The 15,704-nt window shown below is 51.1% G+C and overlaps 3 protein-coding genes across 3 annotated transcripts; all 3 read right to left on the reverse strand.

Annotated features, from left to right (window-relative positions):
• Window positions 1–1,175: 1,175 nt before the first annotated feature.
• POX_e06541 (uncharacterized protein) lies at window positions 1,176–7,314 on the reverse strand (the record flags this gene model as incomplete). Its single annotated transcript, XM_050115361.1, has 4 exons — window positions 1,176–1,594; window positions 2,006–2,279; window positions 2,393–6,259; window positions 6,394–7,314. The coding sequence occupies 4 exons, from the start codon at window positions 7,312–7,314 to the stop codon at window positions 1,176–1,178; spliced, it is 5,481 nt and encodes a 1,826-aa protein (XP_049967821.1).
• A 1,202-nt stretch (window positions 7,315–8,516) lies between these two features.
• POX_e06542 (uncharacterized protein) lies at window positions 8,517–13,267 on the reverse strand (the record flags this gene model as incomplete). Its single annotated transcript, XM_050115362.1, has 5 exons — window positions 8,517–9,068; window positions 9,128–9,585; window positions 9,653–12,914; window positions 12,979–13,163; window positions 13,234–13,267. 5 exons carry the CDS (start codon window positions 13,265–13,267, stop codon window positions 8,517–8,519), a joined length of 4,491 nt encoding a protein of 1,496 aa, XP_049967822.1.
• A 373-nt stretch (window positions 13,268–13,640) lies between these two features.
• POX_e06543 (uncharacterized protein) lies at window positions 13,641–15,511 on the reverse strand (the record flags this gene model as incomplete). Its single annotated transcript, XM_050115363.1, has 2 exons — window positions 13,641–15,229; window positions 15,289–15,511. The coding sequence occupies 2 exons, from the start codon at window positions 15,509–15,511 to the stop codon at window positions 13,641–13,643; spliced, it is 1,812 nt and encodes a 603-aa protein (XP_049967823.1).
• Window positions 15,512–15,704: the final 193 nt, after the last annotated feature.

Genomic DNA, 15,704 nt, shown 5'->3' on the forward strand with positions numbered 1-15,704 from the left:
TAGCGAGTGGTAGCTTGCCTAGCCTGTACTCCGGTAATAGTCGAACACGCATAACTCGCATAGGCCGCTAAATGTCGCAACCAATGGACGGTACACAAACGCTCTTCCTTTCCCCCCAACCAATCACTCATCACCACCCTCGATTTAGCTCCTGCCACGAACTTGGTTCTCCTCGTCACAAGGTTTGATCCATCGTTCTCGTCATGGGTGCCTTGGGGGTACGATGGCCAGTGAACTACTAGACCTGCAGTAGTCACCTATGTATCTACATAGTGGCCCTAAATAGTGACAACTCTCATCCCCCCAATTCACACCCTTTCTCCGTCCCCCGGACCCGATTACCCAGTACAGTAATAAAAATTTCAAATCCACCGTTTCCAGACTAGACTCGCTCCTCCTCCTTCTCCCCAGAGCCTCGCTCTCCACCTCGCTTGTGCACTAAGCTTTTTTTTTGTGGTCTTCTCTCTCCCTCTATTTCTCGTTCTCTCGCTTCACCCTGTCAAGCCGGGGTTTTGCATCGGGAGGGAGAAGCGCATGAACTGCGTCAACGCACCGTCTTACCCTTGGCATCGCTTGAATTAGGTTCGTTCCTCTAGAAAGGGCCCGGAAGGTGGACTCGTCGGAACGGATACTTTGTCCTTCTTCTGTCGGTCGGAAGAAGGTGGGAATGTCCGGGATCATTGGAGGAGGGGGGGGGGGGGGGGGGGGGGAACTAAAAGCACTGTGAGACTAGAAAAGGAAACTATTCGTGAGGAACGAGTTTGTTACTCCTCGTGACTATGTGTGACTCTTCCGGATCCGAGATGAGGATCGTAGGGTATAGATGTCTTGATCTCCTATCTCGCCTCACCTCGTTCAAGTCGGCCTTGTGGCAGTCTCGTGCAATCTACAGATGTCAAGGTCATAGGTTCCCGGGAGGTTTTTGCTTTCTTTTTTTAAAACAAACAAAATTTATTAAACAGACTCTCAACCGAGAGAATGTCAAGGATACAGACTCGTCAATCGTCTGGAATTTATTCTATTCAGGTGCTGGTGTCATCCGGTAGTCCCCAAGTGAGTAATCGTAAAACGTAGTCTAAAGTTACTATTCTGCAACGAGCGTCATGGTTCTCCTTCCATTCCTTTGCCCCCCACCCCCTCTGTATAGATGAGGCGGGTCGCATCACTCAAATCCTTCAGCTGGTCAACGTCAAGGCCTCATCCAGAAGACGTTGCACCACACTCGATCGCTCATTCGTCCTCCATCCCCGGAGGGACTCCTTCAGCTGCGCCTCTGGCGGGCCCCGAACCCTCGGCCGAACCGTGAGATATGCCAGAATGGCCTCGGCGCGAGCCTTGCGCACCATTTCCACCGCATCACTGTCGCGGAGAAGCAACGATGCCATCGATCGCATGGGCGCTGCCAGTGCCGATGCCAACGCAGAATCCGACTCGACCGCGGATCCGGACGCAGCCTCCGCGGCGCCCGACCACTTCTGCACTCGCGTGAAAAACGCTTGGAGCTCCTGATAGACCGTGCTGACAACCTGGCGAGCCCCGTGGGTCATTGCCTGGTCCAACGGACGGATCACCTGTTGCACGTATTCTCCCAGCACTACGGTTTAACTTAGCAGGTGAACGGACGCTAGGGGGTTCCCGCAGGAGTAACGCCCGGATCGGGTTGTCCTTTCCGTGTTTTTCCCCTCTTTCCATTGATTTTGGCTTTGTCCTCTTTTTTTTTTCTCTCCTCTCTCTGACACCACTCCCCTTCCTCCAACGCTGGTCTTGTCCGGGAGGTTCCTACCCTCCTCGGAGCAAGCTGTGTCGAGGGAGAAGGAGCAGAGAAAAGGACCATCAAAAAAAAGCAGGGCAACTCCGAAACCAAGGAAGAAGGAAAAAGGCAGGAAAAGAACGTTGCAGAGCGAAAGGGTGAGAATGAAAGAAAAGACACTAAGGTCTTCTCGAGAGGAGGGGAGGGGGGGCAAAAGCCAAAAAAAATATAAAAAGAAAATTTCACGCAACGTACCTCTGGGCTCTGCCGCGGTGGGGTTGAGACACTGCAGCAGACATTCGATGCCTGCAGCCAATGTCTCGGATGAATCCGGTCCCTTGCCGTCAATGTCCATGTTATCTCCATCCTGATCATTTTCCTCCACGATCTCATCGATCACGGGGACTACAATCGCAAGAGCGCGAGCCGTCAGGTCGACGTCCCGCGCTTGCGCAATTTGGCCCAAGGCTCGCAGCCCATGAGGCCGATATGCGGCATTATTTCGCTTCGCTTCACGCACGGCGATAGTCTAAGAAGCGGTAATGTACGCCGGGTTAGTCTGAGTCCCGTTCGGGCGAGGTTATACAGAAGAGGAGGAAAGGAATCTGAAAGTCTTCGCAAAATGGATGGAACAGAACGTACCTCGAGCAAAGTGGCCAGGTCTGCTTGTGCCGCCCAGAGTACCCGACCGGAGCGCGCGAACTTCACGAGTGCCTTTAGAACCACTTCTTTTCCCTCCCAGGTTTTCCCCGACAAGGCTTTCTCCAGAACCGGCCAGACAAACTGTGCGGTCGCAAGATCCAGCTCGCCGTCCAAGGACAACACCGCTTGAGCGATCGCTCGTGCGGCCGTGTGCTTGATTGCCCACCGCGCAGAGTCCAAGTTCTCAGCAACCAGGCCAACGATCTCGCGAAGGTAGAGCGAGACGGCCCGATTGCCACCCACGTTGTCTTGCCAGACCTTGTCAAACTCTTCCTTGACATGTTCATCCGCGTCGTGTTTGCACATGAAGACGAATGGGAGTGCAGCCGTAGCAAAGGCCATGAAGCGATCGTTGGAGAGCTTGGAGGCCGAGTAGAGAATTTCCGCCGCGATATTTCGAGGTGTCACATCCTCTCCGTTGAGATAGAGATTCTTAGCGTACTCGATCGTCTTCAGAACTTGGTCATCAGAGGCCAGTCGTAAGAGATATCCCATGGACGTGCAGTAGGAGGCGCTGACAGTCTCATTTCGATCAACGACGTATTTGCTCAACAGTTGAATAAACCGATCAGCATAAGGGCGGAAGAGCAAGGTCTTCATACTCAGTAGCACCAAAACACGGCTGCAGCCCACTTTCGAAGGAAGGCCGACGGCAGTGCGAAGGGTATTCTCCAGCTTGGGCGCTAGGTCCTTGACACTGTTCTCGTCTAGGTGGTCGAGCAAGTGTCGCTCGATGACCTCCATCATGGGAGAGGTGCGGATGCTCGACAAGCGCATCTTGTCAATGTCTTGGCCGGTCAGGCCGTACTTGTCGGCGTTGAGATGGACATAATTGACAGCTTGGGGTTCCAAGGAACTGAGCGAGCTGAGGAATTTCTCCAGAATACTTGGGATAAACGGATGGAGCAATGTGCCGGGGCTCTTTTTGATGATCTGCACAAGCGCCCCGATCGCGAACCCACGCACTTCCTCTACGCTGGAATCCAAGCCTTTGTCGCTAAGCAAGAAAGGGACAGCGCTACCGAGAAGGATTCCAGCCCGTTTCTCGGAGCCGTTAGTCTCTAGCGTGCGGATTACCGAATTGGTGATGGTTTGGCATAGTTTCAGGGCAGCCGTTCGCACGGACTCTTTAATGTCATCCAGGAGCTTAAAAGCTCGACTGTAGATTTCATCAAGATATTGGGCATATTTTTCGGGCCGCCGCCCGGACACCAGGTCAGCCACCGCGACGCAACTGGCCTGACGGACACGCCACTCGCGCCCCGAAAGCATGCTCTTGAGCAGGTCCTCCATAATTTGATCAAAATACGTGTCGACCACCACGGTCGGATCCTTGACAAGGGCTTGCCAGATGGAATTCATCGATCGTTGCACATTGGGATTGGGGTCAAATCGGTAGCGGAAGAGTTTCGGATAGATTTTGGGGTTCTTAGCCAGATACCCATCAACGCTGGAGTCAGAGAAGATTGTACTGATCCCAAACCGACCGAATGCAGCACGGTTTGTCCACAAGGCATTGTTGGATGCCATGGACATGAATCGGTAGACAAGCGTTGGATCACCGGCCTCAGCAGCCAGGTTCATGATATCCTTGTAGGTATTTACCGAAGACCCTTCGCCGGTTGGCAAAGCTCCGGGCTCAAACAGTTGTGTGTCTCCACTGACATTCCCACCGCCAAGGTTGGACCCCGTTGCTGTGAAAGAGTCCACCAAGTCGCGGACGAGGTCGTCCTTTAAGGATTGGTCGCCGATTTCGTAGACGAGACTGAGACCATGGGCACCAGTCTCCTGTACAACTTCGTCGCGACTCCCTAGCAAGCTGGTGAAGGTGGCTTGACACTGGCGCAGGCGTGCCTGCATTTCCGGAAGATGGCCGCAATTCTTCACGAGGGACAGAAGCCAGATTGCCGACGCCTTCCGGAGAGAGGGTTTGGAGGCACGGCAGTCCGTGATGAGCTTGTCACACACATCGGTAAACACTGAACGGGGTACCTCTAAGCGAGGGAATTCCGCATCTACGTCAAACTCCTGAATCAAAGCCCGTGAGTCCCATCCAGTCGCCACGTTACTCAAGGCTTCGCCAACTGTGAACTGCACTTCCGGACTCTTGATCTCATGAAGCTTGTAGAGTGAATCGAGGAATTCACCAAACACGGGAGCTCCAGGCTGGGATCGAGAAAAAGTTATTGTCAAAAGACCAAGCGTGGAGATAGGGGTGTTGTTTTCCGATTTCGCATCGGTTGCCAGCTTGATGAGAAGCTCTTTCCAGCCATCTTCCGGTAGCGTCTGCACTGAGATGATGCCGGATAAACTCAGCTGGCCAATTGCAGCCTCAGCAGTTCGCTGAAGCAGAGTATCCCGCGAAGCACCGATGATGTCAATGATTGTGTCGATGTGTTGCTTGACCTGTGATTCAGAGATCCGATTGAGGAGCTTCCGATATGCGAGCCGACTAAGCAGAGAGGATAAAGCCATAATTGCGCCGCGAACGCGGAGCGCGGCCTCACCAATAGCAGAGTTCCAGGTCTCGATCGTACTGGCCATCTCAGTAACATACGCGTTGAGCCTCATTTCGTCGAAAGAAGGATGAGACACAAGAATTCCAAAAGCTCTGGCGGCGAAACCCTGAACATCCTGGTTGTTGCTGAACACAGCTTTCGTCAAATGCTGGGAGAAAGGGAGAAGCTTCTCGACCACGTCGTTTGGCGACAACGCGCAAATCTCCACAAAATTGAGACCACACTGACGCAGTCCTGTAAGTCCTTCTTTAGAAAGTCCTTGAAGAATTCCAGAGAGGAACAAGATAACTGGCTCTCTCGCAGAGTTGCGGATGTATTGACGCACGGCATCACGTGCATCTTTACTGGATGAGAGCTCGACTTCCAGCTTGTAATCCCAGTCTTGGCCAAGTTCGGTCGAAATCCCTGCTGCATGAAATGACTCGGAGAGAAGCGTATTTCGGAGAAAAGCCACGGCCGGGACCAAAGCTCGTTGATAAGGACCCGACAGCAGCTGAGGCTGTGCAACGTCCTGGACACTAGAAGCTGGATTCTCCTCAGTTGCACCCAAAAGGAATCGGGTTGCGTCGGCAAATTTTGGAAATTCAAACCATGCTTCCACAGTTTGCTTGGAAGTCTCCCGATCAACCTCCCACTTTTTGTCCTTTGCAGGGTTGAGCAACCGGAACCAATATGGGTGAAGACCCTTCGTCCCTTCTTCCGCAATCTCCTGCTGTCTGTCTGCTCCTTGCGCCACTGCCATGAGATCGACCCAGCGGGCTACCACATCGCTGTATGGAAGGAATCGATTCGCGAGTCGTACGGCAGCATATTGCACGCCTCGAACAATGTCGAAGCCAGTATCCGGGTCAGTGCTCCCCGGATACAAACGCATTTGGCTCACAAGGAATGGGCGCAGTTGCTCCTGGAACTCTACATTGTGACTGTCCAAGGACGAGTTCAAGATACTGCCCAAAGCTTGGTCAATGCTCACAAAGATTTGGGGACTGGAATCATCTGAAGCGAGAGACGTGAACAACCATCGAATCAAGTCAAATTCAAAGTTCTCTCCAGTTTCGTCACGAAGCTGAAAGTCGACTTTGGGTACCAGGATACCGATACTTTCGTACGCAAGGCCTCGCAGGCTCAAATCAGTCGCAGGAAGCCTCTGCCCACTGGCGCCGGGACTCGGCCACCCTTGAGACTGGATAAAGTCTCTCAACCCAGCGATGAGCTTGGGGCAATTTGCTTCAGGGCTGACGGGGATCCCATCCGGACGACCCAGGTGGTGAACGTAAAAATTTGCGTTCTAAGCTTGGCTGCTTGCAGTCCTTGTGCCGATCTGGCGGCATCGGAAAGGAGTCCATCCTCGATCAGTCTGTAGATTCTTTGCGTATTCTCTGTAGCCTTGATTGATTTCCCTAAGAACATCAATATCTTTACTTGCAAAGGTGGGCGGACAGGCGGGGCTCCCTGCGCATCCCCCGTGCCAAAGTAGAGATCGTAGAGCTGCTCCACAACGGAGGGGTCCTCAAGATCGACGGCAAAGCGTTTCAAAGTCTCATCACCCAGGTCAGCAAGTCGTGAATTGGCGTCTGCCGTGGCAATCAATGAAGGCAGGAATCGCTGCGAGTCGGCAAAGGCCCCACTTCCAAGGAACCGAAGAGCGATCACTTTGGTCTCCGTCAGGTTCAACCCGCCCGGCGACGCAGGGTTCCAAGTCTCCGTCGCAGGAGAATCCTTAGTCAGGAATCGATACTCTTCAGGCGACAAGCCTGAACATGTCTGTGCATCAGTTGCGGCCGGGGAGAACAAGAGCAGCTTTGTCAGCCAAAAAGAAAGGAATCGCGTATCCTCATCCGAGAGGCCCAGACGTTCTTTGAGCTTTTGGTCCTCTTCACTGCCCTTGGGTGGAATCTTGAATAGTGGCAATAGTCGTAAAACAAGATTGAACACAATAGCACCCTGTGAAGGGGAAGTACCAATCTGCGCAATCCCTTGTAGTAAAGGAAGCAGGATGTCAATTCTCGCCTCAGTCCCTAGGCGGTCTATACCTTGTTGAGCATATATCAGGTCAAAGTGACGAATTAGCTGTGACTTTTGTTCCTTGAACTGCTTCAACAGGGCCGCTACGGGCAATTGAATCGAAGGGTTCTTGACTCGGGTGTTGACATGCTGGCAAACAGAAATGACCTTGTTGCGTACCGCGACACTTTCTGATGATAACTTCAGAAGTAACGGCGGTAGATATGTCATCAGTAAGGACTGAAGTTTCTCATCTGAATCGGCCATGGCGATTCGAAACTCGACCTTGCCTACGAGACTCAGCTCGCGAGCCTCGAGGCTCGGTGAGTCTGATGCCATCGGTGTGGTCTGTGTGTTGCAAATTTCCCGATGTAAAGATGACACCGTCTGCGAGGATCTCCAAGACCTCTTTCGAAAGTGAAGGGTTAGTTAGACAGTATTTGAGGGGACTTCTTAGGCTCCATCTCCATACGTAACTGTGGCTAGTCAGCGTGTCCCTTTAGGTTGGATGGCGATATGGATGGATCCATCCATCAGCCGCGGTCCCCTTCGCTTAGTAATGCGGAGTCCGTTAGCCCCGGGCCAACCTGAACCTTCCCGATCGGAGAGGACAATAGATGCCTGAGGCCAAAAATCAAGTGCGAGGATTCCTCGGAGTCGGAATCGTTTCCCACACGTTGAGTGGGCTATTCTCTGGGAAATAGGTAAGTGCGTAGTCTCTGTGACATTATTTTTTGAATAATAGCATTCATTGGAGCTACTGGGATCGAAAATTGAGCTTTGGAGGGGTCTCGATCGAGCTTGATTTCTTTTGAAAGAGTACAAATATATATTTCATCGGTGGGAACATTTGACGGCTTCATTCAGCCCAAAGGTTTTAACTTGGACAGGCGTTAGGTAAGAATCACTGACCACAGAACAATCTAAAAAAAGTCCGTGAAGAGGAGGAATGAGCCCACTAATCATATTCTCCACCCGTAAGTGACAAGTATCACCACAAGTTGATGACTCGAGCTTTGGATGAGTCGAGGTGACCAGGTATGTCAGGCTCCCCGACATGTCAGCATGATCTGTCCGGGTGCAGGGGATTTATAAAATCAAGAGATGTTGCCAAAATGACCGATCTAACAAAAATGATCGCATAATCATCAATTGATATGCACATCTTAGAATCTCGGACACCATGTGGAGGGCCCAAGCAATGCTGCACTTGATCATTCTGAGCTTTTCATGACCAACAAAGCACCGCCCACCATCTCACGCAGGATCTGCGTGCGAATCAGTAAGCTATGTTGAGACCAAAGCAGTCTAAGCGCCAAAATGGGTTGCCACTATACAAGAATATCGATGCTATACAGTGAAAAGGTTGTGTATGGCGACGTAGATGCTAGTCAAAACATGTTGTCTTTGACAATGAAGACATGCCATGAGTTGATGCGATCAAGAGTATGGAAATTCAAGTTCGGGCCTTTGAAGAGGCCGAGCCAAATTGCTGAGACGTAATGCATGTTGATGCTGGAATCGGACCAATGCGTCGATCATCATGATCCGTTTTCGTCTCTCCTCTGTTCTGCAGCTTCGCCACGTAAAAATCGGCTGACCTCCCTTTCTGCGTCGGTTGAAAAGTCGTGCTCCTGCCTTCCCGCAGTTGCTCCAAAGAGGCACTGCCAGAGGTCGTCCTTTTGGACAAGTTCCCCACCCGCAGCTCCGCTTGCCATGAGGTTATTCAGAGTCGCATCTTCCAATTCCATGGAATTTGCAGAATCGATTGCGGTTTCAGTGAGATCGTTGATCAGAGACTCATTCCCAGCACCCAAATCTGCCGACTGGATCTTCTTAACTTGCTTTTTCTTTTCAAGAATGTGAGCAAGACGCCGATTGACCGATAGTTCGTAGATGGATTCTTCAACAGTCCCGGATATGAGATACATCCACACTGTTGTGGGGCGGTGCTGACCGATTCGATGCACACGCGCAATTGCTTGAAGCTCAATAGCGGTATTGATGAGCGGCTCACATAAGAATACGTGCGTTGCACTGATCAAAGTCAGACCGGAGGATTGCGCTTTTCCATGTAGCAAGAAACATTCGATCTGGTTCTGGTGTTAGGATGTGGTACGTCATGAAGGCACAGGAGAGGTTCAACACGCACCGCCGGGTCTTTCTTGAATTTTTCAATTCCACCGGGGGTATCAACACTGCTGCTGACAATCCCGAAGCGTTCAAAAGCTCGTTTAAGAACGACCAAGAAATTTCGATACTGCGAGAAGACAATTGCCTTCGCTCCTGGATCATACTCCCGGAGCCATATTAAATGACGCGCAAGAGTGTCGACCTTAGTGCCAAAGGATCCATTAAGACTTATATTCTCGATCTGTTTCAAGAGCCCGGAGCTGATGTCACTGTAGATCGCATTCTTTGCATGTCTTCCGTGATCGAACTTGAGAGGAGTTGCTTCCTCTTGTGCAACAATCTCTTGCGGCTTATAGGTGATTTGGTGAAAGTCGTTTAATTTGAGAGGTTTCTTGCAAATAGGGCAGTTCCGGTGTTGGTTCCACCACAGACGAAGGCAATCCGAGCAGTATTTGTGTCCACAGACAGTCAGAAGACCTGATTGGGTGTCAGTATATATGATCATTGAAAGATGATTACCAAGTATCAGCATCTGGGAAATTACCTGTCTCGAAACTTGACTGGCAGATGATGCATTTCCGGTCCTCCTCCCCCGACTCGTCACGTAAGTGGATTAAGTATCGCCTTTTGGCCTTCAAAGATGAAATCTTGGAACATATCTTCTCTTCTTGTTGTAATTTGGATCGAAAGATTTCCTCATCCAGTGGCTTGCCGGCGCTCTCCTCATCATACGGTGCGACCGTGTCCGAAATCTGCTGAAGATGACGATAGTACTCGAGCCGATTGTTCATCGCATCGCGAAACATCTCCACTTCTTTCTCAAGATTGGAACATGTCTTTATTTGTTCTGCGAGAATGTGGCCCGCGTTCTTCAATACCAAAGTCACCAACTCCAACTCAGCACTAGCGCGCGAGCTTCCCCCCGAGGCTTGCCACTCCAGTGATCCGGCAAGACTGCGGAGCTCACTGACAATGCCACGCAGCGACCCGAGCTCAGGTTCTGGCATGAGCTCACAACGAGTGTTCATGATAGACAGGAACAATTGCGGAGATGGGCCCTCTCCCGCTTTGGCTTGAGTTATACCGGCCCTTGTTTCGTGCGAGATAAGGATATTCTTCTGCCCGGTAAGAGCATCGTGACGGTCGGCGTACATGGTGCGCAGCGCTTCCATATACACGTACATTTCGTCCTGGTGTTTCGTAGAACGCTCGTACTCGTTTCCTTCTAGCTCGGCATTCTCCTCCTGGTCAATTAGTGACTGTGACACTAGGCTTGTCATGGCGTCTCGCCACTCAACGTATTGCCCTGCATGCTTGTTCAGAGCAGCACATAGGTCTTCGAACTTGTTAAGAAGCCTGTAGGACTCTATCCCCCGGCTATACAGATGAGGCTTCATCTTGGGAATGCGGACAAAGTCATTCTTCTTAGCCCTTTCCCTGATTCTTTTCATGTATCGCTCAGCTTTGCGGGATACATCTGTCAACATTTCTTTTCGAATCAGCTTCGCCGCCTCGTATCTTTCTTCTTCCTCCTTCTCGAGAGCTTTAAACTCTTCCGAGTCCGGTGGCGTGAGACTGGCGTCACTTTTTATCTGGTAGTATGCGTTGGCGGTGAAAAAGACTGCAATGTGCTGCACTTCCAGGGCCGCGCGCAATTTGAGGCGGCATTGCCCAATTCGACTATTTTTATCGATCTCCTCTTCACTTTCGTCGTCGGTCGGGTCGACAGAGACCTCTGCTGTGGCCGCTGTGCCACCCAACTGAGTAGCCAGCCCTTGGTTCTTCAGTTTTTGCAGATGAAGCTGCTGGCGACTCTCGTTGACAAGCTCGGTGGCATGATCCAGAGCGCTCTGCCAAACAGCCAAAGCCTCGTGCTTGCGCTTTGCGTTCTCCAGTAGCTGGCCTCGACGAAGTTGTGTAAGAAGCAGCGCACGCTCTTCAGCACGAATGGAACCTTCGTTGGTCTCTATCATGACCTCAAGCACCTCACCAACTGTTCTCAATGGCCCATTTCCTGCGCCCAAGGCTCGACGATTGCTACCACTCACTTCGGGATGAAGACATGTTTGGCGAAGTCGAGTTAACCATCCGCGCATCCTCTCGATAATGATCGGGTCCTCTGGGCTCCAATCTTCGGTAAGAGGCGCGCCAAATGTATCAAGACCGCATTGGTCGCACATCTCTTCGAATAGTTGTCCATAGTGTTGCTCCTCGATTGGAGTGAACGGCACAGTAATCACTATCCGCTTCTGCGGAGGCAGGCGCAGCTCATCACGGACTTTGTCTTTACTGTGCCGAAGCGCGATAGAATTGACAATATTGACCAACACCGGACCAAACCGAGAGTATAAGCGTTTCCAGAGCGGGCTCGAATCACAAAATGGCCTATATTGAAGGAAAAGCAATAGACCGAACAGATCGTCAATGTTTCTCCGCAGAGGTGTGCCAGTCACAGCCCAGGCATTTTGTCGAGGGATCAAACGAGCCACCTTTGCCGCATTGCTAACGCCGCTCTCAATCATCTGCGCTTCATCCAAACAGACACGCCACCAGGAGATCCTAATCAAAGGCGTTTTACGAGGTTCAAATCGCTTTTCATGGCGCAGACTCCGCCCCGGAGTGACACCAGCGTAGTGTATCTCTCGAGAAATAACGTTATAGGTCGTCAGAACAACGTCAAAGTCTGCAATTTCCTCCACCATCAAGTCGTCAGACCGTTCTTGGCCACGTTTGATGCCTGTGTAGTGGTGTACACGCAATTTTGGGGCATGTTGTCGAATTTCTTCCTTCCACTGATCTAGAATGGCCGGCGGTGTAATAATCAAAGTAGCCCCGGACACTCGTAAGCCATCCGGATTCAACTTGAGCATATCGTTGCTAGGTCGTCGGTTCAGGTCTATGAGCGCAATCATCTCAACTGTTTTTCCAAGGCCCATCTCTTCGGCAAGAATGCCTCCCCGCAGAAGGTTCGCAGCATCATCCCACAGGGAAATCTGAGTTGTTACTGTCATGAAGAGGTGGCTAAAATAGCAGATGTTTCCGTCTGCGTCCACCATTTGCTGAAACGATGCTGGAATAGCATCATGTGACCTGTGATCGACGGGGCTGACACTTCCATCCTGTTGAATTTGATATCCCTCCCTCCAGAGCAGCCATCTGACTGCGCGCCGTTGGAACGGGAAGAGCTCACATTCAAGGTCAGGTAATTGAATGATGGCAGATGACCCCTCTGTATTCTCGGGCACATGAACATTATCATAAAATTCGCGAGGTGACCACGCGCGAGAATATCCAAGAAGCTTCTCCCGGCGCTGGCGCTGTGTCTCTGCGTGGAAATCGACCTGTTCCTCATGCAGAGCATATTGGCTGAAGAATTCCAGCACAGAATCTGAGAGGTGATTGAGATCAGGAATGTCCAGGGAGTCAACCCACAGACCAACGATTTCAAGAAGCAGACAATTGTTCTCTGGGAGGAGCTGCAATGTGGCCTGGTAGCACGCCGTCGGAGGACGATTGAAGTACCGATCGGCAGCGGCCAAGGAAGTCAGATGGCGGGCATTTTTGATAAATACACTGATTTTTGTGTGTTCCAACGCACAAGACGCAAGGTTCTCATTATCCTCATCGGGCGTGCTCAACCGCAAATTGCAAACGATCTGATCCTCGTCGCATCCATCGGTGACAGCCAGCGTATTAGACCTTGGCAGTTCCTCTCCGCGGATGTCGACAAGAACAGGCAAACTGCGTTGTTGGCCAAGGATGGTGATCGGTAGCTTTATATCGTCAGGAAAAGGCTCTGTGTAAACCTGCGCAATGGTGGCAAACGTCAGTTCAATGCTTGCAGTGCGAGAAAGCGCGCCACCCTCTTACCAGTCGCAAAGACAGTCTGGTCAACGGGACATAGCCACTAGGTAGCCCATTTGATGAGACTCCCAATTGATGCTTAAGACTGAAAGGGCCAGATTTTGCTCCTTTTCGCCTTTTGCTGGGGCGTCCTTCTATATCGGCTGTATCGATGTGCGCAAACGCGGAGATAAGGCTCTCGGGGATGGGCCCTTGCAGTGATATGACAGTCAGCCATGTTCCTTTCTTTTCATGATCGAAATTTCGGGCGGGTAAGCATACCAGGAATTGAGCAGGCCTCTACAACTGCACTCATGCTTTACTAGCACTGAGCAACGGCGCCAGACCACGCAAGAGGATAAGGATGCATGTGTAAAGCACCGAGGCCGCGGAGATCCTTTATCGATAAAGTCACGTGGTCTTGGGGACCCACGGTTGTGGGTCCAGATAGCTTAAGTACCCCCGTCAAGCTCAGGATGTGGATGAGGCCCTCTAAGCGGTGATTAGGTATCTCTCAGATTACTTGATCATGAAGTCCGGTGCTTTGCCCATGTTTTGTTCTGCAAATAGCAGGGACTTTATGCAGTAGTTGTTTTCTGCTTGTATATATTTGTATGTGTGATGAACACGAATCTTCTCATTCCTAATTTAGATGAATCCGAGTCATGCATTTCACAGAAGCATCTCGTTTAGCTCGGAGGACTTCCCGGTCCCCTTCCTAGCATGCTCCGAACACTCTGACGGCCCAAAGCTCTCATGTCATCCACTTTGGGAGACTCTCCCATTTTCCCTGGCTGCGAGTCAAGGACAATAGTATCATTTGCCGCTTCAACGCGTCTGGAATACGTAACTCCATTGGAAATGCTTGAGAATTCGTCCTTAGTGGTGCCTGAAGAGGTTGAGCCTGTCCCTGTGACTGACTTGTAGTTCGCAGTGCCAGATTGACTTGTGTGTAGCTCAGATGGACCAGCCACAAAGGTATAAGTTGAAATGCCAGGTCCACCAGAGGATTTGATATCCAGTCCTCGAGTCATCCAAGCGTCGATTGACAAGGAGTTTGCCGTGATTCCATAGGTATTGTTGACCAGCAGAGGGTATTCGAAGCTCGTCGAGTTCGAGCCATGGCCATGTCCGAGCTTGGAGATTGTGTTCTTTCCCGAGGTGTTTTGATCATTGACTTGACTGTAGCCCTGCTGATTCAGGTACCCAAAGTTGGAGAATGACAGTCGCTGCGACCAAGAGTACGCAGGAGAAGATATAGTCAAGGTGCGCTCTGCGGTCACAGAATATGACAATGTGTCATTGCCTCCTGACGCATTGCGTATCAGCTGTCGGTTCACGGTGAACACGGGAGCTGGTGCAACAATGTGCGGACCTGGCATCCTCCCCTTCGTTGATTCACTCGTATGAGAGCTACCCTGATCGTCCACGAAGAGGAAAATGTTGCCAGTCACCACCCAGTATGAGCCTACGGTCTCGGCCAAAACGGCATCCCCGCTTGCAGTAATGTTCAAGCCGGTCACTCGGATCTCGAAAGAGTGCTGTCGCCCATCCTGTAACAGTGGCAGAAATGGCGAAATATCAATCTCGGGTTGTCGAAGATCAAACGCATCAATGCCGACAATTGGACGCCAAAATCCGGGTGCCACACCTCCAGTGAAGATGACAGGGAACGGCCATACAACGCCAGCCAATATTCCATCAATGTACAGCTGAATCTCTCGGAATGGCGAGTATCCGTAAAGTTCCCCGACGGTACTGCCAAAATCCTCGGTGTCCTCGGTAAACACATTCGACCACCAGAATTCCTCTTGAGATTGACCGCAAGCAGAGACGGCAACCACAGCCCGGCTCACCGTATTGGGAATGGTATAGGCGACAGTGGTGTTATCTGTAGGCACTGTGAAGGCACTCGCCGAGTTTGATGCGGATCTTTTGGCGGAGATGGGGAGAATCATGTCCGCAGTGGGTGCGTAGTCGGTTTTCGAAAAATGCGCGGTTAATGTGACATTGAAGGGACCGGTGTAAACGTCCGTGATGATGTTACCCAGGTCAAAGATGAGCTTCTGGGGTTTTTGCCATAGTGCATTGTATTGTGACATTTCCTTGATGTATGTCCACACGATCCCTGAAGATGTCGGCTCAGCAGTTGAGGTGCGGAAGACCTCTGCGTCGCCCAGGTACATGAGCGCTAGCCGATCATACTGATGACCACTTGATGTTACGGTCATGTTTATCCTGACAGTATCAAAGACGCAGCTTGGTGGTACATAGTTCCCTATGACCTTGCGTTAGTCGCATACTAGTTGACATGGAGGAATCTTGGTCGACTCTTACCCACAAACGGCTGACCGTAACTCGCGGCAAAGACATGGTACATCAGCAGAACTTCTGTATCGCAATCATTGACACCCTTTGGCGTAAATTCAACTGGCTGATAAACCTGAAAGACATTTTGGGGCCTCTCAAGTATTGGTGAGCCCTCCGCCAGACTTGCTCGCCCAGAAATGGCAACAAAGATCAGAACTGGGAGAATGAGTGCCGACACCATTGCTTCCATCGTTGCCGCGAAAATCCAGCTATCGAAATGAGAGAGCAATTGTGGCTCTTCAGCACCAATTCAAAGACTGAGAAACCCCTCTGTTGCGAGACTGCCCGCTGTTTGAATCTAGTAGACACTACTAAGCAGTGTATGGACGGTCTATAAGACCCCGAGAGACAGCTTTTTCTGAATACTGCGAACAGACTTAGAT

The sequence above is a fragment of the Penicillium oxalicum genome, chromosome V (assembly GCF_001723175.1).
Source record: "Penicillium oxalicum strain HP7-1 chromosome V, whole genome shotgun sequence".
NCBI classification, from domain to species: Eukaryota; Fungi; Ascomycota; class Eurotiomycetes; order Eurotiales; family Aspergillaceae; genus Penicillium; species Penicillium oxalicum.